The sequence below is a fragment of the Callorhinus ursinus genome, unplaced genomic scaffold, assembly GCF_003265705.2.
Source record: "Callorhinus ursinus isolate GAN/ISIS: 27379988/994484 unplaced genomic scaffold, GSC_fseal_2.0 scaffold5, whole genome shotgun sequence".
Lineage (NCBI taxonomy): Eukaryota > Metazoa > Chordata > Mammalia > Carnivora > Otariidae > Callorhinus > Callorhinus ursinus.
Window position 1 is genome coordinate 81541320 of NW_027397067.1, and position 22180 is coordinate 81563499.

At 57.2% G+C, this 22180-nt stretch overlaps 1 protein-coding gene across 8 annotated transcripts in view; it reads right to left on the reverse strand.

Moving 5' to 3' along the window:
• TSNARE1 (t-SNARE domain containing 1) overlaps window positions 1-22180 on the reverse strand; it is a 102582-nt gene that overhangs the window by 46918 nt on the left and 33484 nt on the right. For 5 of the 8 annotated variants that reach the window (XM_073893296.1, XM_025871203.2, XM_025871202.2 and 2 more), the window contains exons 2-6: window positions 20681-20806; window positions 14309-14458; window positions 12845-13333; window positions 889-966; window positions 50-119 (exon numbers count right to left, since the gene is read on the reverse strand). In XM_073893296.1, coding sequence (XP_073749397.1) covers window positions 50-119; window positions 889-966; window positions 12845-13333; window positions 14309-14458; window positions 20681-20768 — 875 coding nt within the window. In that variant the 5' untranslated portion in view covers window positions 20769-20806. Of the gene's footprint in view, window positions 1-49; window positions 120-888; window positions 967-12844; window positions 13334-14308; window positions 14459-20680; window positions 20807-21575; window positions 21685-22180 lie in introns of those variants that run through there. The other 3 variants (XM_025871204.2, XM_025871205.2, XM_025871209.2) reach the window with 3 other exon arrangements.

Here is a 22180-nt window from a genome sequence, read left to right on the forward strand (position 1 = left end):
AGGGCACGCCTGTGCACATCCACGGGCATGCGTACGCTCACACACTCACAGGCTCTCCCTCAGCTCCTGCGTGTCATTCGGTGTCCCCAGGGACTGGAGGCTCTGCTCCAAGGAGGTCACTGCCAAGCGAAAGGGATGGGCATCAGAAGCAGAAGTACCCCCACTGGCTGATCCCCAGATTCCAGGGCACATTCCCCACCCCCAGCAGAGACAGGGTAAGGAGCCCAAGGACATGGGGGCTGAGGCCAAGGAGGCCACAGTGACCATGAGCAGCCAGGTTCAGGACAGCTGCTGCCACAGCCCAGCCCCAGCCCCACATCGGCCAGTCATGCCCCCAGCAGAGCGCCCCAGGCACAGCCCTCTCCCCCGCCCTTCAGGCACAGGCCCACAGGCTCCCAGCCCTAGGGAGCTGCCTCTGGGGGCCTCACCCTAGGTCTGGAGAGGCGGCTTTTTCTCCTCTCCTGGTCAGCACTCTCCTGCTGACCTGGCAGAGCTCAGGGCTCGGGGGCAAACACCAACCCTGGCCCACAGGGTATGGCGAGCCACCCCCCATCCCCCTGGTCTACAGGAGCTAAGGATGGGGTGAGACAGGGCTCTCACTCCTGATCCCGGGGACCTGTGAGGCAGCCCGTGCGGCCAGTCAGAGGGAGGCTTTGAGGCACCCCTTCCCAGGGGGCACTTGTCCAGATTGCAGGGAGCAGTGGACACACAGGCCACCCCCGCCCTGCCCTGAGACCACAGTGCTCTCCTGGGCTGCAGGGTGGCTGAGTAAGAGGATGGCCCCTGGCATGCCCACCACCCCATGTCACCTCGACCTCCTGTGCCATGCTCAGTGGCCCAAGATGGCCAGGTCAGGTGGGAGTGAGACCGGGCCTGGCACAGACTCACCATTGCAGTTGATTCGGAAGACGCTGGCCGACGTCTGCTGGAACAGCTCCTGGAGGTCACTTGGGTCCACCTGGGTGGCTGGAAGACAGCAGAGGGGAGCACACACATTCATGGAGCTGCCTGCTCTGGGCAGTCACACCCTCCCAGCCTGGGGTCACCCAGAGCAACAGGGATGGAACGCCAAGCCCACCCCGGGGCACGCAGAGCCATAAGAAAGGGAGGAAAGTAGGGGGCAGCCCCTCAGAAAGGCCCCAGCACCCCTGCACTGGCGCACCCAAGAGAAACAAGAACCCGGTCCCGCATGAGCGCCTGCACACATGTGCGTGTGGTCACTGCAGACTTACGAGTCACAGGACAGAAAGGACCCAACAGCCAGCAACTGGTGCTAAAGCAGGGTCCATGCCCCGACAACGACACACCACACAGCTAAACCTCTAAAATGTGCCGGCGAAGGAGGCAGGCACGGGCCTCGTGCCATGTGGTTCCACGGACATGAAGTGTCCAGATCCACAGGGATAGAAAGCAGATCCACGGTGGCCAGGGGCTGGGCGCCAGGGAACAGGGTGACTGCTAATGGCTATGCAGTTTCTTTGGGGATAATAGAAGGTTCCGGATTATTCGTGGTGATGGCTGCACACACCGTTGCAGATATTAAAAACCAATGAAGTGTACATTTTAAGATGGTTAACATGGCGAATTTTACGTTGTGTGAATTTTAACTTAAAAAACTCTACTGAACATTCTGTGGACACCACCAAGTCCTGGAGGGACGGGAAGGCCACACATGTGGCCACAACAGCAAGGTCTGCCTCCCTTAAAGGACACGGCCCTGCCCTTCCTGTGGCTCTGCCCACCCCGTGGCCTGGCCATGGCCCCCTAGGTATCCACACAGAGAAACACAAAGAGGCCCACAAGAAGCTGGTGCAAGATGCTCACAGTGGCTTCATATCAGAACCCGGAAAGGGTGCCACTGGCCACCAACAGAATACACAGGACCCTTCACGTGACAGCCACAAAGAGGAGGGACTCACATGCGTGTCTACACTGCCCACCCCCGGCCCCCAGGAAAGCAGGCACCTCAGCCTGGATGGGCCAGACCTGGGCAGGTCTCCAGGCAATCGACAGGGATTTGTCCATGATGACAAGGGTCAGGGGGTGGAGGGGGCAGCGGCCTGGACCAGAGTGGGGAGCCACAGCCTCACCTACGCAATGGGGAGGCTGGTGGGAGTTTTTCTACATACTCCCGGCCCCTGGCCTCAGTGTGAAATGAGAAGAGGAAGTACATGGCTCCAAGAATCTTTCTTATCCTCCAAGTCTGTGTGTAGACGATTCTGGAAGCCAGTTACATTGGGGCAGATGCCTCCCATCCTCCCTTCTCAAAGCTGTCTTTCTCTGGACGTCTCTGGAAGCCCGTCCACGGGCTCTCCCTGCCGGCCAGCCCTGGGTCCCCCCCCAGGACCCTGTGTACTCCTGACCCCATGGGGTGTGCATCTTTCCAGATGACACCGGCTTACTGGCTTTGAGACATTCTGTCTCGGATCCAGGGCTGAAGCAGCTGAGCTCAGAGAGATGGAGGAAGTGGCCCAGGAAAGGGCAGAGGTGGAGCGGGGATGGCAGCCTTTACAAAGGTGGAGAGCTACACCCCGCAGGGCAGGGCGGCTGATGGCCTCAGTGGGGGAGATGCAGACGCAGCTCTCCAGCCCCTGCTCCAAGCACCAGGCCGTGCAGGGCCCTCGGGGAGCAGGCCCCTTACTGGCTGCGGTGTGGGGGGAAGGTGCCTGAGAGCAGCCTGGGAGGCCCCCCAGCACAGCGGTCGTGGGTGTGCCAGCACGGCCACAGCAGCAGGTGCAGCCGTCTACAATGCCACTGCCACCAGCCCCACGGGGTCTGGTGCACCTCGAGGATGCTGTGGGCGGGCGTGGAAACCGGGGCAGGGGCTGTCAGCCATACTGCAGACCCATGGGGCGTGGGGGGTGCAAATGTCCCAGCCCAGCAGCAAGGCCAGCAAGGCCACCACCCACACAGCCTTCTGCCCCCACGGAGGTCTGAGGGAGGCCGTGGGGGCTCCCACCTCAGCAGAGACAATGCCCGGGAATGCCGGCTGAGGCCTGTCCCCTAGGATCCGGTGTCTCCTCAGTCCTGGCACCTGGCCATGCAGCTCAGACACTCCCCTGCAGCCAGAGGGCCCACGAGACCCAGTTCTCACCTGGAGTTAGAGCGTCCAAGTGCTGTTTCCCCTCGTGTTCTTCCAAGGAAGCTGCTGGCCTGGAAGAGCCTCACCCCCTTCCCTGCTGGGATGTTGTGGGGTGTGACCTCCAACCACGGGCACCCGCAAAGGGACGGAGCCACAGCTGGGGGGAGCCCTGGTGGCAGCAGGAGGAGTCTGAGGCTTAACCCCTTCTTACTACCACAGGGAGGGGCCGGAAACCTGACAGATGCCCACGTCCACAAACACGCTGCTGGGGCCGCTGGGGGGTCGGGCTCCCCAGAACTGTGCGCCCAGACCTCACTCGCAAGCGGCCCGCTGGTCAGACAGGGTGGGCGGTGAGACGGTGACCGCACGACACTAGCAGGGTCTCTGCACACAGCCCAGGGGACCCACGCAGGGAAGGATCCAGGCGAGCAGAGGCAGGACGACAGGACGATGAGGTCAGAGCCTCGGGGAAGAGGTGGTAGGGCTGTGGGAGGCTGAACCTGCAGGAGCGGAGGGAGAGGGAGGACACCATGTTCCTTACGCCCAGATGTCCAGTGGGCACGACTGGGGGGGGAGGGGGCCAGCCACCAGCACAGGAGACACAGAGGAGAAACAGGCAAGGGAAGAGGCAAAAAGGTCACTGTGGTCAGCGGCGGGTCAGCTATGGGTCATGTGGAGCAACTCTCGGGTCAGAGGTATGTGCTGGCCAACGGAATACAGAAATTAAGACCAGAAAAAATAAGCCAACTTCTCCTAGAATCACAATGCAGGGTGCCTGATAGTACTTTAGCTTCTGTCGTAAGGAAACAGGATTACCATCCCCTGAAAATGGCTAAAACTGCATGAAAGATGGAAAATGATGTTCTGATCCCATACAAACTCCATCACAGCCCTGGGAAAGCATCACCCTGGCCGTTTCCCAGGAGCAAGGCCAGACCGCGGAGCAGGGAGGGGGGGCCGGAGCGGGGCCGGCGTTGCTGGGTCCGGAGGTGGACCCCGGGGCCTGGCAGGTCCAAGCAGCTGCCCTGGGGGCAGGAGACAGAGGGGAGACGATGAGGCAGAAGGGGCTCCAGGAGCCCGTCCCGTCCCCTGGTCTCCAGCCAAACCCACGTCTGTGCCTGCACGGGGAAAGATGCCCCTCAGCTTAGGGCACAGGGTCACGAGGGAGCTGCAGGCACCTCCTCACCCAGCAGGGTCGGTGAGTCAGGGGCAGGAGAAGGAGAGGAGCTCTGAGCACCTGCAGCGTCCAGCAGTGACCGCACAGGCCGCACCTCCGGAGGGTGGGGAGTGTCATGGTGGCAGCTACTTCAGAAGTGCCCTAAAAGATGTTTATCACAAGCCCTAAGAGATCACAGTGACCCACAAGTAAGTTCACTGCCCCTAGAACAAAGTCTAATCCTCCTCAAGTAAAACAACCAAATCCAGCACAAAAGCACCCAAAATTCACAATTTTAAAACTTACTGGACATACGAAGAAGCAGAAGCACGTATGTGACCCCTAACCATGAGAAACATCAGCCAACATAAAATCAGACCCAGAAACGAGAGAGATGACGTTAGTGGAGAAGAGCATTCGTCAACGTTACAACAGCACTGAGGGACACGAAGGGGTGCGTCTACCCAGCAAGGAGAGACCGAACATGCGGAAAGGCCGCAGAGGCCCTTGTGAAGGCCCCCTGCTTGGGGTTGGCAGCAGATGTGACGCTGCAGGGCACAGGGGACTGGATTCGAGGAAAGCGCGGTGGCCGAGCCACGGGGACCTCAGGGCAACACTCAGCAGCCCGGCAGGGGAAGGGGAGCCACAGACGGGCCACAAACAAACGAGGAGAAGTTCAAGAAATGAGGACCAAAAGTATCCAAATTTTACGCAATTAAAAACTGAGAGTGTCATAGAGAATTTCATAAAGTCCCAAACAGAATAAACACTAAAAATTCAGAGCCCAGGGCACAGAAGTCCAAACTGCAGGAAGCCTGCGGGAGAAAAGGACACTCCCCGAGGGACCAGAGGCGCACGACGCCACCACAGAGCGGGATCCAGGGGACGCTTCACCCAAACATGCGGCAGCACCAGCAGCAAAGTGCCAAAAGAAGGGGGAAAAAACCTTTCAACCAGAATTTCATACCCAGCGGAAATATATTTCAAAAATAGAAGAAAAGTAAGGAAATATTTTAGACAAAAAAGCTGAGAGACTCCATCCCAGCCAGATGTGCCACCCAGGAACCATTACAAGAAATCTGTCAGGTCAAAAGAATCGATAAAACGAAATGTGCCATCTACATGAGAAGCCGGTGTGGGAGGGCAGGCGTCAAGGCAAATAAAACAGACACCTTGTCTCACTTTAAATTCATCTCAGAGAACACTGATTATTAAAGTGAAAGCCATGGGGCGCCTGGGTGGCTCAGTCGTTAAGTGTCTGCCTTCGGCTCAGGTCACGATCCCGGGGTCCTGGATCGAGTCCCGCGTCGGGCTCCGTGCTGGGCGGGAAGCCTGCTTCTCCCTCTCCCTCTGCCTGCTTCTTCCCCTGCTTGTGCTCTCTCTCTCTCTCTGTCAAAAATAAATAAAATCTTTAAAAAAACAAATAAATAAAGTGAAAGCCACAAGAGGCCCGCTAGCAGTAACGCGCCGTCCCGAAGGGAAGCGGGAGTCGGCCGTGCAAGGCTCCCATGTCACACGCCGAGTGCCTGAGCAGGACCCGAGGACACGCTGTCAGGAGCTCAGGTGCACACCAGAGACTCCAAAGCAGCCACTAAAAACACAAAACAAGCAGGTATCGCTGATGAGCCACGAGTGGGGGCAAAATGGAATAATTAACAACATTCAATTCCTCCAAAAACATGAAGGAAGAAAGAAAGGAAAAGAAAGGGAGATACAGACTGCGAACATGAAGGAGGGAGATTTAACCCCGAGCATACCGGCATTCGTGCTAACGACAAATGGCCTAAACCCGAGTGAGGTGCCAGCGCCGTCCACGTGCGGCTGGCGGCTGCCACGGTGCAGAGGACGGGACCCGTCATCACCAAAGCTCCTGTGGACAGCACCACTGCAACCATTCCAGTCAAGGCAGGGATGGTGAGACAGGGTCAAGAGCAAACTCCATATACACTGAGCACGGGAAAAGCACTTTATATGTAAAACCAGACATAACTTGGAAGTAAAGGGATTGGAAAACACATTGCCTAGGACGGTAATCCTAGGAAAGCTGGAGCAGCTATGCTAACATTAGAGAACTCAGAGCCACGCATGTAAGCAGGGATAAAAGGAATGTTTTTGCAGCACCAAAGGGGTCAACTAATGAAGATGACAAAACAGTCCTAAACGTGCATGCTCCTAATACCACAGCTTGAAAATGTCTGAAGCAGAGGCTGATGGAACTGAAAGGAGAAACAGACAAATCTAGTTCTAGTGAGAGTCATCAACACCCCCTCCCAGCAGTAAACAGAGCAGCAGAGAGAAAATCAGTGAGGATATCAAGACATGAACAACACCATCGATCAACTTGACCTGAGTGACATTTCTAGGACACGCCACCCAACAAATGCACATGGTACACACACGAGGATACACTGTATTTCAGAGGATACAGCAAGTCCCAGTGTGTTTATAAGAGCTGAAATTATACAAAAGATTCTATGATCACAACAGAATTAAACTAGAAGTTAGTAACAGAAAGATATCTGGAAACAAAAAGAATTATTTGAAAATTTAAACAATATACTTCTAAATAACCATTAAAGAAAAAATTACAAAGGAAATTAGGAAATATTTTTCAATGAATGAATGAAAACACAATATATACAAAATTGTTCAAGTAAAGCGATGCACAGAGGAAAATTTATAGCAATAAACACTTACATTAGGGAAGAAGAAAGGTCTCAAATCAATGATCTAACAGAAGCAAATTAACCCCAGAGTGAGGAAAAGGAAGGAAATGATAAAGATGAGCAAAAATCAATTAACTTGACATTGGATAAATAGAGAAGACTAATGAAATCAAAATCTGGTTCTTTAAAACAATCAATAAAATTGATAGACTTGCAGTCAGACCAGTCGAGAACAAAATAGAGAAAACACAATTAGCAATGTCAGAAACGAAAGAGGCAGGCTCACTGCCGACCACACAGGCATTCGAACAATACTAAGGGAATATTGCAGACAACAGCACGGCAGTAAATGTCACAATTTTGATGAAATGGGTAAGTTCCTTGAAAACACAAATGATCAAAGGTCATATGAGAAGAAGCAGAAGCCTGGGTGGCACTGTAACACGTAATGTTGTAACACTATAACACGTGACACGTAACGTTGAAACACGTGACACGTAATGTTGTACACTGTAACACGTGACACATAATGTTGTAACACTGTAACACGTAACACTGTAACACGTAACACTGTAACACGGAAGAAACTGTAGTTTCAAACCTTCCCACAATGAATGCCAGCTCAGAGGCTTCCCTGGTGAATTCTGCCAAATATTTAAGGGAAGAATAGTATCAATTCTACACAAATTTTCTTAGAAAACAGAGGAGGAGAAAATAATTCCCAACCCGCTTCAAGACTATAGCTACTTTATAGTCAAGGCAGCTTGGTGTTGCATTAAGCAGAGACCCAGATCATCAGGAACAAGTCGACCTCCCAGTGGCTTTAGACAGAAGCATCAAGGTGATTCGGTCTTTTCAACCAACAGTGATGAACAACTGGATATCCACTGATCCCCAACCCTAAACTAACAAGACTCAAAAATCAACTGCCCATGTATCAGACACTTAAACAAAAAAGCTAAAACTATAAAACTTCAAAAAACAGGGGCGCCTGGGTAGCTCAATCAGTTAAGAGTCTGCCTTCAGCTCAGATCATGATCTCAGTGTCCGATCGAGTCCCACATGAGGCTCCCTGCTCTGAGGGGAGTCTGCTTCTCCCTCTGCCTGTCCCTTTCCCGGCTCCTGCTCTCTCTCGAAAAAAAAAAACTTCAAAAAACAATGAATAAATAAAATCTTAAAATTTCAAGGGGCGCCTGGGTGGCTCAGTCGTTGAGCGTCTGCCTTCGGCTCAGGTCATGATCCCGGGGTCCGGGGATCGAGCCCCGCATCGGGCTCCCTGCTCAGCGGGAAGCCTGCTTCTCCCTCTCCCTCTGCTTGCATTCCCTCTCTTGCTGCCTCTCTTTCTGTCGAATAAATAAATAAAATCTTAAAAAAAAAACTTCAAAAAACAGTAATCCTGGGACTTTCTAGTAGGCAATTAGGGATACAAAGAGCAGAAACACCAAAAGAAAACACCGATAACATCAAAATGCAAAAAGCTTCAAAAAGACCCCACCAAGAAAAGACAAGAGAGTGCAGAGCCTGACAGAAGGTTTGCACCACGGCTACCCAATGGCCCCGGAACCCAGACACCAGGACTGGGCGCGAGCAGTGCGGGCCGGCCCCCGGCCCGGTGGGAGCGCCGACCACAGCAGAGGACATGCTGCAATGACGCCCGCCCGCACGGCCACGGGGCACATGGGGAAGGAACGCAGAGCGTGCGCAAGCCCGCGCGCTGCTGTGCAAACCCAGTGGGATAGCCACTTTGGAAACAGTCTGGAAGTTTCGGAGCGAGTTAAACGCCTCTCCAAGCCCCGGAGAGAGTGAGAATGTCTGCACAAAGGTCCGTGGTGCCTTCACTCAGCCAAAAGCTGGCAACCGCACAACCATCCATCAGGGCAGACGAGACACTGTGAGATGCCCACTCCTGAGCAAGGGGAGGACAAGCCACCGGACCCCTGACACGGGAGTCCACGTGCCCGGGAGTCCACAGAGGCCCACGCCACGGCGGCACAAAGCAAGCTAGTAGCTGCCCTGGGCCAGGGCACGGCCTGAGTCGTGATGCCCCTTCGCTGAACTCCGCCACGGGGAAGCCGCTAGGGGTGCGTCCTGGGCACACATCACCAAACCGCACGTGGATGCACTATATCACTCCCAGGCCCCGCACGACCACATGAGGCGTGGATAAAATAAAAAAGTAAAGTCAGCAGAACTCATCGTGCTTTACTCTGGGACTCCTCCCCGCCCTCTGCTTCTATTGTGAGCAAAGACAATGGGACGCTCTCGAGCCACCAGATCAAAGTTACTGGCCCTACCGGCATCTCTGTGCAGGTGCGCGGCATTATCTGCCCGCTGCAGGAAGGGGACCTGAGGCTTCCAACGCACACTTGGCAACGCCTTCCATCCGCCAAGGGGCCCAGCTCCGCGTCTGCTCCAGCCACCTGCCCCTCATTTCCCCGGGGCCCAGAGGCAGCAGCCCCACCAGTAATGCAGGAGGGAGAGTGGCAGGAGCACAGACAACCCCCTGGAACCGAACGTTGTCCCCAGCTGCCCCGCCGCATGGGCCAGGCGGACAGTGGGCTCTACCAGGCTCTGCCGGGCTCTGCCCCACCACGCGGCTCCCAGTTGCCACAGACGGCCGGCGGAAGGACTGGGGTGTCGACTCGCACCGGGCAGGAGGAGGCCAAGTGGCGATACGGCGCCGCGGACGCAAGACGAGCAAGGGAAGTCAGGGGACCTCTCGGCCGCAGAGCAGACAGGCCTGGGCAAAACCCAGTGCCCTGGTGCACTCGCACTGCTGGGGGGGAGGGGGTGACAGCACCATCTCCTCACAGGCTGCTGGGGGTCCACGGGCACAGCGCCTGCACAGACCCAGGACCCCAAGGAGGCCAGAGATGACAGCAGCAGCCCCTTCCCTGGACAACACTGGCCACATCCACAGACAGGACATGGGCGTATGCACGCCCCACCCTGAGCGACCCCCAGCAAGGGCAGGTCCAAGCATGCCCAACGGGGCCAGCGGCGAAAGACAGGACAAAGCCCCCGGCCCACCCCTCCCCGCCCCCCTCACAGCCTGCCTCCCACCCCACAGGGCCCTGCTCCCTTCCAGCTATGGGGACCAATCCCCTGAGGGCCCCGCCTTCTGAGGCTCGCACACAAATCAGAGCTCCAAAATACAGACAGCCACGCTTGCTGCACCTGCCAGGAGAAACAGACAAATCCAAAATTCTGGAGTGTGGCGGGAGCAGGATTGCAAGGGGTCCCCACGGTCAGCCCCAGGCCACCTCTGTGGCCTGGAGCAAACACTCAGAATTCAGCCACTCTGAGAGCAGACTTGAGTTATGAAGCTCGGGTGTCACAGGATGTGCTCCATGGGCCTTCCTAGGTGCATTCACCCAGGTGACATGGGACACGGGTTGGATCTCTGTCCCCACACCGAGTGGAGGGACGCAGGCCCAGGGGCATCAAGGGACCCGGAACCACATGAGCATGAGGGAGAGGAAAGAGCGTAATGGCAAGGGGACAAAGGCCCTGCAGCATCGGGGGCCTTCTCCTTCCCGAGCAGCATGGCCACTGGGGGTGCCCAGAGCACAGAGCAACAGGAGGGGTGGGGCTGGGGGGGCATCTGGCCTGAATGCAGGATCCCGGCCGCGGGCCCATGCCTAGGGCACTAGAGGAGGAACCAGGGAGGGCTGGGTACAGGGGGAGACGGGGCAGTGCCGTATGCCAGCGAGATGAGCTCACTGTGGGGGGGTGGGTGGGGAGGGCGGACAGCCAAGAGCCTGCCCCATGAAGGCATCCCTCCCCAGGGTGGCAGCCTGAAGAGACTGAGGCTGCTTCAGGCCATGGAGTGGCTCACCGTGCTGCGATAGATTGGTCATGTCTGCACAGACAAGGCACAGAGCATCCAGGTACCCGTAGCAGGAATTTCCCTTTTCCCCGTGCTCGACAGCAACAGCCCTGCAAAGTGCTCTGGGAAAGAAAGGCTCTGCAACCAGATCCAAGTGTGGGCAGGCTGCGGGGCTCCCCCAGTGAGGAGCGACAGCACCCGCACCTGGGCCACATGACGGACCCTTCCACAGTGCTCAACAATTCCCCAAAACTCCAACTGGGGCAGGTCACTCTGCCAGGGAAGGCTAACCTTCCAGGGCCTCGGGAACAGGAAGCGTCTGGAAACGATCACAAAGCCGTGAAAGCCAGGGGCTGGGGGCCCGCCTGGGCCTGCAGGGAGCAGTGCTGCGAGGGCACCACACCCCTCCTTCACGCCCACTCCAAGGAAAGGAGCACCCCCAGGTGAGAGCGCTGGAAAGCCAGAGGGCAGGGCCGAGGAATGTGTGTGGCCGGGTCCCCAGCTGGTGAGGGCGCATCCTTCGCCAAACGCACCAGCACCCCGTGCAGGGGATGAGTGGACACCCGCAAGGCAGAGCAGGGTCTGGGGCCAGGGCCACAGCAGGGTTGTGCGCTGGACCCGGGAGGCAGACAGCTGTGCAGCAGGAGGCGGCCTCGAGGTCGGGGTGTGGCGCGGCACTCTGGGCTTGGAGGGAGGCGAGCGTGCGTTACGGTCGGTCTGGGAAGAACACGGGCCAAAGAAGGGAGGAAGAGCTTTCCGAGGCACGCGCTGGGCACGGCACGGCCAGTTCTCCCACTGTGCACAGCAACCCACAGGGGCTTGTACACCCCCCGTACAGAGCAGGAGGCCCTCAGCCTCAGGGATCCCACTGCTCGGGGGCCCAGCCAGCACCAGGTCACAAGGTCACCAGGGCAGCGGTGCCCAGACCATTGCCCTGCCCATCACTGGGGAGACCACGTCACCAAGTCGTGCGCACGGCTGGCACCAGAGATGAGACCCAACCTGTGCCGGTCCCTAGGAAAACACATGTGTTTGCTTCTGCTTTGTTTCTGACACACTCTGTGTGTATTTTCTGGCCCAAAGTTGAAGACTAGGTAAGGACTGAGAAATGGTCCTCAGCACCTACCTCCAGCACCCACCTATGACAGAGGAGGCACGCACAGATGATCCGCACACCCCCACCCCACGCCTCCCTCCCCCGCCCTGCCAGTATTTGGGCTCAGCCTCCATCCTCCTCCAGCTCCCAGGCAGCTCTGCACCGTGTGCCCCACCAGGGCTGCACATGTCCGTGCAACGGGCACCCGTCTGGGACCCGCCCCACTGCGCTCCCAGCAGAGCTCCCAGACATTAGGCCGACCTCCATCGAGCCCCCTGACCCACCGCGCCAGATGAGGAGAAGTCACGCCCCGCAGAGCAACGCCCTCCTGGAAAACAGCCGCGGAAGGACCACCTGGGCTCTGGGTGACCCGCCCCCCCCACCAAGGTGTCCACCTGATGCCGCAGGGCCAGCCCAGCCCTTACTGAGGCCTGTTCTGGATGTTAAGCCAGCAACAGAGCCCGGCGCTCCCGAATGCAGCTCTGCAGCCCCGGCAGTAACACCAGAAAATCAGCAGGAGCGCTTCATTCAGCGGACAGGGTAGGAGCAGGGGATGGGGTGGGGCAAAAGAGAGAGATGTCCCAGGGCACAGAGGACAACGCGGAGCAACCACGGTCTTGAAAACCTCGTATTTCAGGTGTGAGCGTGTCTGTGGGACCACACAGGAAAACACGTTTCTTCCTGTAGGTCATGGTCCGGAGGCAGGAAGCAGAAGTCCCTCAGAGGAGAGCCGCGTCTTGTGGGTGCCCAGCTCCCCGCTCCGCAGCCGGGAGCGGGAGGGCAGAGGCAAAGCAGAGGGGAGGCAGGTGCATCTGCCGTGCTGTGACATTTAGACAGCTGTCCCCGCGTGGCCACACCAGCGCGTGCGTGAAGGAACAGGAACGGCCCCAACCCTGGCGGCGGGGACGAGGAGGAGGGCATGGCGGGAGGCCCCTGGGGCCGCGGGACGAGGAGCAGCCCGCCCGCGGCGGGTCTCTGCTTCCTGCCCGCCGGCCAGCTGGGCCAAGGGACTCACCTCGGAGCGGCTCCGGGCCGAAGCCCTTGGGGGACAGGGCCTGGCAGGAGAAGGTCTTGGCCACCGCCTGCTCCACGGGCGTGAGGGCCAGGGCCTGGGGCCCGCCGGGGCCATGGGCCACACGCTGCAGGTCGCCCAGTTTGCGCCGCACGACGGCACGCAGGTCCCGCCACTTGTGCTTGAGGTCCACAATGTCGCGGCGGCAGTAGCCCAGGGCGTTCACGGCCTGCAGGATGCGGCTCCACACGCAGTACCTGCGGGCCGGCTCGGCCTTCAGCAGCCCTGTGCCGAACAGCAGCTGGTGGTGCTTGCTGACCTTGGACACCAGGACCTCCGTCTCCTGTGGGCAGAAGTTGGGCTTCCTTTTCTTGGCCCGCGTGGCACTGGGCCCCGCCAGCCGGCCACGGGCCCCACGGGTGCGGTCCTTCCTCGGGCCAGCAGCGGGCGGCGAGCCGGGCGTCCCACTGCCTTCAGGAGTGACCCCTGGCCCTGGAAAGGCACCAAAAGGTGGGTGTTGAAGGCCCTGGGCTGGCGGGGTTGGCGGCTGCGGCACTGGCCTCATCTTTGGCTTCGGCTTCAGGACACCGCTGCCCGCTCCCAGCTACTGCCCCCTCCCTGCGAGGCGTCCAGAGGCCTGGGTCCGAGTCCTAGCCCTGAGCCTGCCTGACGGGCACCCTCAGCCTTCCTGCCCAGCCGCGAGCGCACGTGGAGGACAGGAGAGCATGCAGGTGGCCGGGCCCGTGGCCTCCACCCTCTGCCCCTCTGTGCCCCCACAGCCTCCCGCTCCTCCGCTCACAGAGGTCCCTGGGCTGGGCAGGCACACAGTGCCAAGTCTTCAGGCCTCTGCCCACGTGGGAGCTTTGTCAGCAGTCAGCCTGTGCCTGCCAGGGGGCAGGGGGACCACCAGTAAGGGCAGAAGAGGCAGCTCCCTCATGAGACCACGGGTTCCCAGATGTGAGGAGAGAGCGAGCCCCCGACACCGAGAGCCCCTGAGGGCAGAAGGATGTGTGAGCCTGGGGAGCACTCAGAGGCCAGCAGCCCCGCCTGTGTCCCCCCAGGTCCCTGTCAACTGGAAGGCTGCCTCTACAGAGGCCCACATCCCCCCCCGCCGCACTAACGCACACACCAGGGACCCGCTCCCCCTACAAAGAGAAGCCAGGCTCTGGAGTGAAGGGGCCATGGGAACTCGTCCCACAGGCTGAGCCTCCACCCTGGAGCCCACGGGGCCCTGACGAGCACTGGTCATCACACAACAGCCTCCTGCCACTGGCCCAGCCCTGCCATCTGCCGTCCTCGGGGAAGGGGAAGGTAGTGGGGTGAGGGTGCAGGCCAGAATCCGTGCTGCAGCTTGCCCCCAGCTCAGCACGCCTGGGCTCCCGCCTGCCGGCCCTCCCTCCTCAGCGCTTGGCATCTCTGGGTGGCCTTTCCCAGGTCCCCCCAGACCCAGCACCCAAGCGGTAGTACCTCGCTTTCTGGGCCTTGGGCCTCTGGGCGTGCCCGCCGACCCCAGATCACCTTCCCCATCCTGGCCCACACAGGGGTCCTGCGGGCTGCTCTCTGGCGACGGGCAGGGGAAATGGCGGATTCCGTACTCGGTCCAACATTTAGCGCATTCTACAGACAGCAAGGAACATCACAGTTACACCCAGCCTGCCCACAGAGCAGCGCAGGGTGCTGATGGCAGAGCAAGGCCCCACACGGGATAGCAGGTGCCCTCAGCCCTCCAAGCATCCATACCAAGAAGCTCCACTCGGGCCCATCTCGTCCAAGAAGCCCTCCCAGACTGCCACATCCTGTGCAATAGCCGCTTGGGCTGAAGACCAGCACCAAGTTCAGAACTTTAAATGTTCCAGATCTTTCTTTAAGCCACGATTATTCTAAAAGGTGACCCCAGACAAAGACGAAATCCCCTAGAGCAGGGCTTCAGGTGTGGCCCCACAGACCAGGCCAGGCCTTCGATGGGTGTTAGACGTCTGCAACAAACGATGAACAAAAATGGAGAGTAAGGACTTAGGGAGGTTGATGACAATTCGAAATCACCCCAGCACCCCAGCATGGCATCATTCTGTTTATAAAAATGTCGTTCTGTGGCATGTTGGGAGTGAAAATATAAGTAAAACCCACCCTTCCTGACACTTGGCTGCAGGGCTGAGGAGCAGTGGTGCTGGGCACCCGTGTGGCCTCCTCCCCATACCCAGCCCCAAACCGGCCCCGCACGGGGTTGGACCCCGGGAAGGACACTTCATTTTCTCCTCATCACTCTCATTTATTCAAAAACACGTCCTAGACACGTTTTGCCAGAATTTGTCAACCCTAAGACATGCCTCGTAAAAACGCCTTGCCATCTCTGAAAGATGTGCCTTTCAGTCCATGGCCCTGGGCCATCTGTGTGACCTTGTTCACTCTGGAGCTCTCCGGAAGGGCAGTTTTCACAGAGCGAGCTCTAGGAGGTGACGGCTGACTCGCCTGAGCATGCCTGTAGCCACCCTGAAACCCAGGGGACACGGCCTGTCCAGGGCCAGTCCCGGCACCGAGCTCCTGAAGGGGCGGCTCCTTCTCAGAAAAGGCCTTGGACTCGCATCTGCCCAGAGAAGGGAGAGCCCAGGACACCTGTCCAGCTCACACTCTCGTCCCTCTGTGGGGGGACACTACAGCCCAGCATGACCGGACAGAAGGACTGGCCCGAGCGATCCCCCTTGGACCGCTCGGCCATCCTCCGCCTCCAGGCAGCAAGGACCCGAAGCACACGGGCGGCCCACGGGGCTCCCGGCCAGACTCAGTGGGAGGCTCTACCGCCCTCACTCCCAGAGCCTCCCCCGTCCAGGAAGGACGGAGAAGGAAGGGCAGGGTGGCCAGCTGGCTTATTCGGGGATGGAGGTTCCCACGCCGCAGACAACTGCAGCAAAGTGGGTTTCCAAATCAGACTACGAGAACACTCCTAGGCGTCCAGGGAGGCAGACACGGCCCTGGACAGTCAGAGCACGTGAGAGAGAGGCCAGGGCCGAGGCCCCACGTCCGGACATCTCTGTGGGTCTGAGGGTCTGACCATGAGCCTCCAGGACAGGGACAATCTCCCCACAAGGCAAATCCTGTCCTTTTCCCTCTTCCCGAAGGACTGGGTGGGGAGCCTGGGGGACACGTCCTCCCACAGACAGCTGCGCCAGGCTCCCCTGCAGCCACTTGCCCAGACCAGTGTAAGGAAGAGGCACAGCTGTCCAGGTGCCTGGCAACTGGGGTCACCATCTGCTTCAGAGCCCTCAGAGCCCCTCCTATGGGGAGCAGGGAGGCCAGGGGCCCAGCTGGCAGGCCTCGTCACTGCCCACATCACCACCTGATGCCCTCCCCATGCTGGCACCTGGTCACGGAAGTCCAGGCCCTGCCCACCTCCTCCTGGTGACTCCACGTGGTCCAGACGCCTGTGGAGGGGCCGGTATGGTCCACCCTCCAGAATCACACGACCCTTGAACTTTGAGGGGGACCTGAGACAATTTTCTGATTATTAAAATACACACAATTTCGGGGAAAAGTTCAAACGCAGACAAATACAAAGAAATGATAAGGATTGTTTGCAACTACAGCACCTGGAGGTGAACGCCGTGACCACGGGGGTGGGGGTCTGGCACAATTGGAAGACTCTGGACACGACTTTGCTTTACTTCATTCACACACCTGTCACCACGTCCGGACATGTGCGGAGGTCATCCAGCGACCTTCGACAACTCAAGCTAATGCCCACATCACAGCCGCCTCCCTCAGCGAGGTGGTGACGGCGCTCCCGCAATCTCTGTCCGCAACCATGCCGCAGCCAGCACCCCTGCCCGCACCCCGATGCCGTCCCAGCAGTCCAGGAAGAGGCAGCGCCAGGCCGGGAGCGGGAAGGCTGCGGGGTCCGGGAGCAGCCGCGCCCCTGCCTCCGGAGCGAGCCCGCTCCACCGTGGCCCAGCAGTGCGGGCACTCTGTCCCCTTCAAGTCTGTATCTCTGGGCAACGGTGAGACTCAGCCTTGTTTCCTACCTCTTCACAGGGCTGGCCCCTTTGCAGGAAGATTTTTAGGTTTTCCTTTGATTTATGTGAGTTCTTTATATGTTAATAACCTGCCAGTTGGCTTTTTGCTGTGTTTTTGCTGCAATTCTACCACGAAGAGCTCACCCTAAGCTCCGCATAATTACCTACAGGGCGCATGTACCCCACAGTGCTTGGGGCACAGCAGGTCCCAGGTGGTGGTGGCCTCTCCTGCACAGATGGGGGTCCCCGCCTGGCTCCAAAGTCCTGCCCAGAGGGCCAGCCCCTCCCCGGGAGCCTTCCCATGTCACCCCGCAGAGGAAAGAGTGAGGAACCAGCAGCACCAGGCCTCAACAACAGTCAGCAAATCAGGACAACATAGGTCCTTTCCTGATAAAAAAAAAATGTAATTAACTAGATATCATTTTTAAGAGAACTAGAAAAAAAATACATACATTTGGAAACCATGAACTATGGTTCTAAATAAATCCTGAGAGGAAAAAAATCATAAAAAAATTAAAAATTAAAAATAAATAATTCCTGAGTCAAATAAGAAATCATAATGGAAATAAAAAAACAACCGAATTTTAATTTAAAAACACCTCTCTATTCTGAATGTCTGTAACTCAACTAATGCAGTGACCATCTGGACACTTATAATCTCAAATGTTTTTACGACAAAAGAATAAAAACTGAAAAGGAATGACGTAAACATCCAACTTAGGAGGTAGAAAAATAAAACGTCAACTCCAAGAGAGAAAGAAAAAGTATGAGTGGAGACCAATCTTATACTAGAAGGTATCAAGAAAGTCAGAAGGCAGTTCTTTGGGGAGACTCACAAAATTGCCAAGCCTCAGTCAACACTGATTATAAAAAAACAAAATAGGGAAAGTACAAATAAGTCCTATTAGAAATAAAAAAGAGGATGTGATGCAAATACGGTGACCGTTAATAAAACAGCGGCCACCACAATGGTAGACCCCACGCGGCCCTCAGCCTTCGCAACGGCCCATGGCTGGGCAAGGGCAGAGCAGGGCAGGCAGACCCCACCAGGCCCTCCGCCACACCCCAGTGCTGCCCCATCGACAACCAGCGGCTACTGTCTACATTTCATTTCAACAAATTCGAACATTTAAGTGAAAGAGACATATGTCTCAGAAAACACAATTGAGCAAAACTGACCCAAGAATTAGAGAACCTGGATGGTTTTTACAACTGGAGAAGTGAACTGCTAGTCAAAAAGCGCTCCAGGAAGGAAACATGAGGTCCGGACGGTTTTATAGCAAAATCCCAGACACACTTAAGGAACCTGTAGTCCTATTCTTCCAGAAATTCACGTGGAATATAAGCACCATGTCAACCAGCATCAGAGAGGCTCCGACCAGCTCAGGAAGGTGGGAAGAAGAATGGAGGCATTAGGGAAAAAAAGAAAAAAATGTCGCTATTTACAAATGATACCATCCAAACAAAAAAAGTAAGATTCCACAAATCATTACAGTCAATAGAAGGAGTTTAGAAAAATACAGTCAGTGAACAAAAATCGATCACATTCCCCAGGAAAAACATGGTTCCTTCCAGAAATAAACTTCGAGAGGAAAAACAAACCAACCGAACAACGGAGGAGAATCTCAAGCTTCAGAGAGACTTGAAAGGCCTGTCAGTCAACTGCTACACGCACATGGAACCACCACGCCATCAGAAGTGCCAGGGCGCACCTGACCGGGCACTCTAGCGGCTCTCCGGTTACGCACAGTCGCTCCTTGCAGACGTACAGGGACGTGTCCACGCGGGAGGCATGCTGTGTCTGGGACTCGCCGCCAAATGACACAACAGCAGCCCGAGGTCACAAAGGGCTGGGCCGGCCACAGCAGACTCCTAATGAGGTGGACTGGGCAGCACTGGGCTCAGTATGTCACTGTGTCTACTTTTCTATGTTTAAAATTGTTCATATTTAGGAAGTTTAAAAATAAAGCATTTAAAAATTAAATCTCTGGACTCTGTTTCTTTTAAAAAAACCAATTGTGTATGTGTACCAGCCACAAAGATTTGGGAAGTGTAATACTCAGAGTGATACCTCTTCCAGTAGCAAAAAAAGTGGGGTTTTTTTGTTAAAACAACCTTAATAAAAGATATGTAAGATCTTGGTAATGAAAGTTATAAAACTTTATTGAAAAACATGAAAGAAGATCCGAGAAACAGAAAAACACATATGCTCACGGACTGGGAGCCCACCAACGGTAAAGATGCCAGTTCTCACCACATTCATGCAGCGGACGCATGGCACCTGCAGCCAAAACTCCAAGCCTGACAAGGGGATTCTAAAATGTGCGTTCTGAACAAAGGGCCAAAAACACCCAAGATATTTCTGAGGGAAAGCAAGCAGAGCAACTTCCCGTGAAAAACATCAAAAATTGTAACTGAAAATTAAGGCGGAATTTTGCACAGGAAGGCAAAAACTGACCAAGAGAACCTACACGGAAACATCACATCGCAGCGCTCTGGCTCTGTGGGTCTGTAGGAAGGGGACGGTGTTTTCAATGAACAGTCCCAGGACGTGTGGTTGAGAGAGAGAAATCCGGGGCAGCTCTCAGCCCTCCCCGCGCCCCGCCCCATAAACAAGTATCAAACCCCGGTGATGGTGACGGAAGACTTACAGACAGACAACAGTCATACCAGCTTCAGAGAAGAGTAAACGTGGCGCCAGGACCATCTCGTGATAGGATTCATCACACTAGTCAGAAACGCAAACCAGGCAGGAGGGACTGGCGCGCTCAAGTGGGCCACGACGGAGAACTCGGCTCACTAGGAACGCGCGCTCCCCAGCAGGCAGGCGCCACGCCAAAAAGCAGGCCCCGACCGGACAAAGATGCACAGGGCAAGCAGACAAGGTTTTCACTTTCAGAATACATACGGAAATCCTGCAAGTCAGTAAGAAGATGGCAAAGCCTAGAAAAAAAGAGAGCCCGTGGGAGGAGAAACGAGTCCATCCCATCGGTCGCCAGAGAAATGTAAATGAAAACCCAGAGACCAGGCCTGCCCTCAGACTGCAACCGCTCACCATCCGCCACCGGCCCCCACTCAGCTGACGAGGCCAGGGCACCAAGGGCAGCCCAGACAGTGCCAACAGCCCCCCGTGCTGCAGGGGGACAGATACGCTCCCTGGCCGTCACACATGGACCAGCACGGGCGCCACACACAGCCACGGAGCAGGAAAACAGACGGGAATAGAGACTTGCAGCATCAGGGACTCAAGAGCCAAACCAGCAAACGGCAGGTAAGACAAAAGCTACAGTTCCATAAACAAAGTTCTGAGACATGCACAGCCAGCAAGCCCCCGTGCAGGGACACAGCCCCGTCAGCAAGACCGGGCCGAACGGCAGGGGAAGCCCGGAACACAGCCCTCAGGGCGAGGGCGTCCTGGGAAAGGGAGGTGACTTAGAAGTGCTGGAAGGGGATCCCTGCTCTGCCCTGTACCAGTTGCGTAGCGTACCCAACCCCACCCTGCCTCAGTTTCCTCCTCTGTATTTGCAAAAATAACGCCTATCCCGCATTGTCATCAGGAAGACCAGGCCAGACCATCCATCCGCCCTGCCACTGGCCAAGCCCCCGGGCACCTCCAGACCAGCTCAGTGCACCTGCTGAGGGCCAGCGTGACGCGAGAATGACCACAGACACCAGGTCGGCCCCCTCCAGCCAAGGCCAGGGTCACTCACCCTTGGCCACAGGCAACACTGGTCACACAGAACCCGCCTACCCCTGCTACCATCATGACAGCAGAGACCCACCTACTGCCATGCCACGCCACCCCACCAGCGCTGCGAGCCACTGTCATTACCTAGGGGCTGATAGCCTTGTCTGGAGGGTCCCCCAAAAGGGCCATGGCTCCCCGGGCCACCACTGCCAGCAATGGATCCGTAGGACATCTTCTTACAGACACCAGGGCCACTGCCTTCCCACAGAGCTGGAGGAGACAAAAACCAGGTCGGGAGGGAGGAGAGGAGTTAGTGCTCAGATTCAGGGTGCACTCAGGCCTCTGCCCACCCCGCCCACCAGCCTGGCTCCACTTCATCCTCACCCCAGGCGGCCCCATGCCCACACCTCAGCTCAGCCGGGTTCCTCCCGGCCCCAGGGCACTGGCCCCACTGAGCCCCTTCAAGGTGCCCTCTGGGACAGGCACTGGGAATAACCCCTCAAAGACTGTGGTGGCCCCAACCAGAGCCCCAGTGCCCTGTGCTCTCCCTTGCATGAGCCCACCCCTGCCAAGCTGCAACCCCAGGGGCTTGAGCCACCTGCCCCTCTCTAGCTCCAGCTCAGTCCCTCTGAGCCACACAAGATGGTAGGAGGGGCTGGGGGCAGGCTGCCGGGGCTGAAATCACCTCGACACTTGGTCCCAGTGGAGGTTGGATGAGATACTGACCTTCCCCGGCCTCATCTGCAAAGCCAGGGTAATGAGAGGACCTGGCCCCAGGCAGGCCGTGCAGAGCAGGTGACACACACTGACGGCGGCACTCAGAACACCACCACCTGGCTCAGCACAGAGCACGGCCCCGGCCGGGGGTGGCTCGGCATCCCACCCACCCAGTCCGCTCCGCAGGGGAACCGTGGCTCCAGGATGGCAGTGGAGACTCCACCAGCCTGACAAGTGCCCCCTGGGGCCCTCCAGGGTCACTGGTTTTCGGGTGTCTGCACAGGAGCCACTGAGAGCAGGCAGAGACTCATCCAGCGTCTACCTGATTGGCCACATGCTGGGGACGCCGGCACAGCTCACGCAGCGCTCCCAACAGGCCGGGCTGGACTCCCCGCGCTCTGCAGCCACGGCTCGACTCGGCCGTGCGGAAGCCCAAGTGAGAGGGCAGGACAGTGACGGAGATGAGCTCACGGGGGCGAGAAGTAGGCCCACGTTCCTGGGGTTGGCAGGGGCCTGCAGAGGAGGCTGCCCGGCCTCGCCCCACTCCGGCGCCACCTGGGCCGGCCCAGCCCCTCCGCGGCTAGGAGTTCCCCAGAGCCCCATGAGCCTTGGCTTATGTGGATTATATCTGCCAGTATTTACTGCATGAGAAATTAAAACGAAGTTTTTAAGATATATTCATTAATTTCTTTCAAAGTAACAGGAAAGCCGTTACCTATTAAAAATCTTTATGAAACAGAACTGCATTTTCCCAAACAAAACAGTTCAGCAAGAAGAGCCGAGCGTCTGACTCTCGGCGGCTCAACGGACACGCTGGTTCCCACACCTGCATCCGGAGTCCGCTGCGATGCGACACTGGTCCAAGCGAACGACAGACTCTGGCCCCACACAGGGGAGCTGTCCGGGCAGGGACTCAGGGTCTGCAGA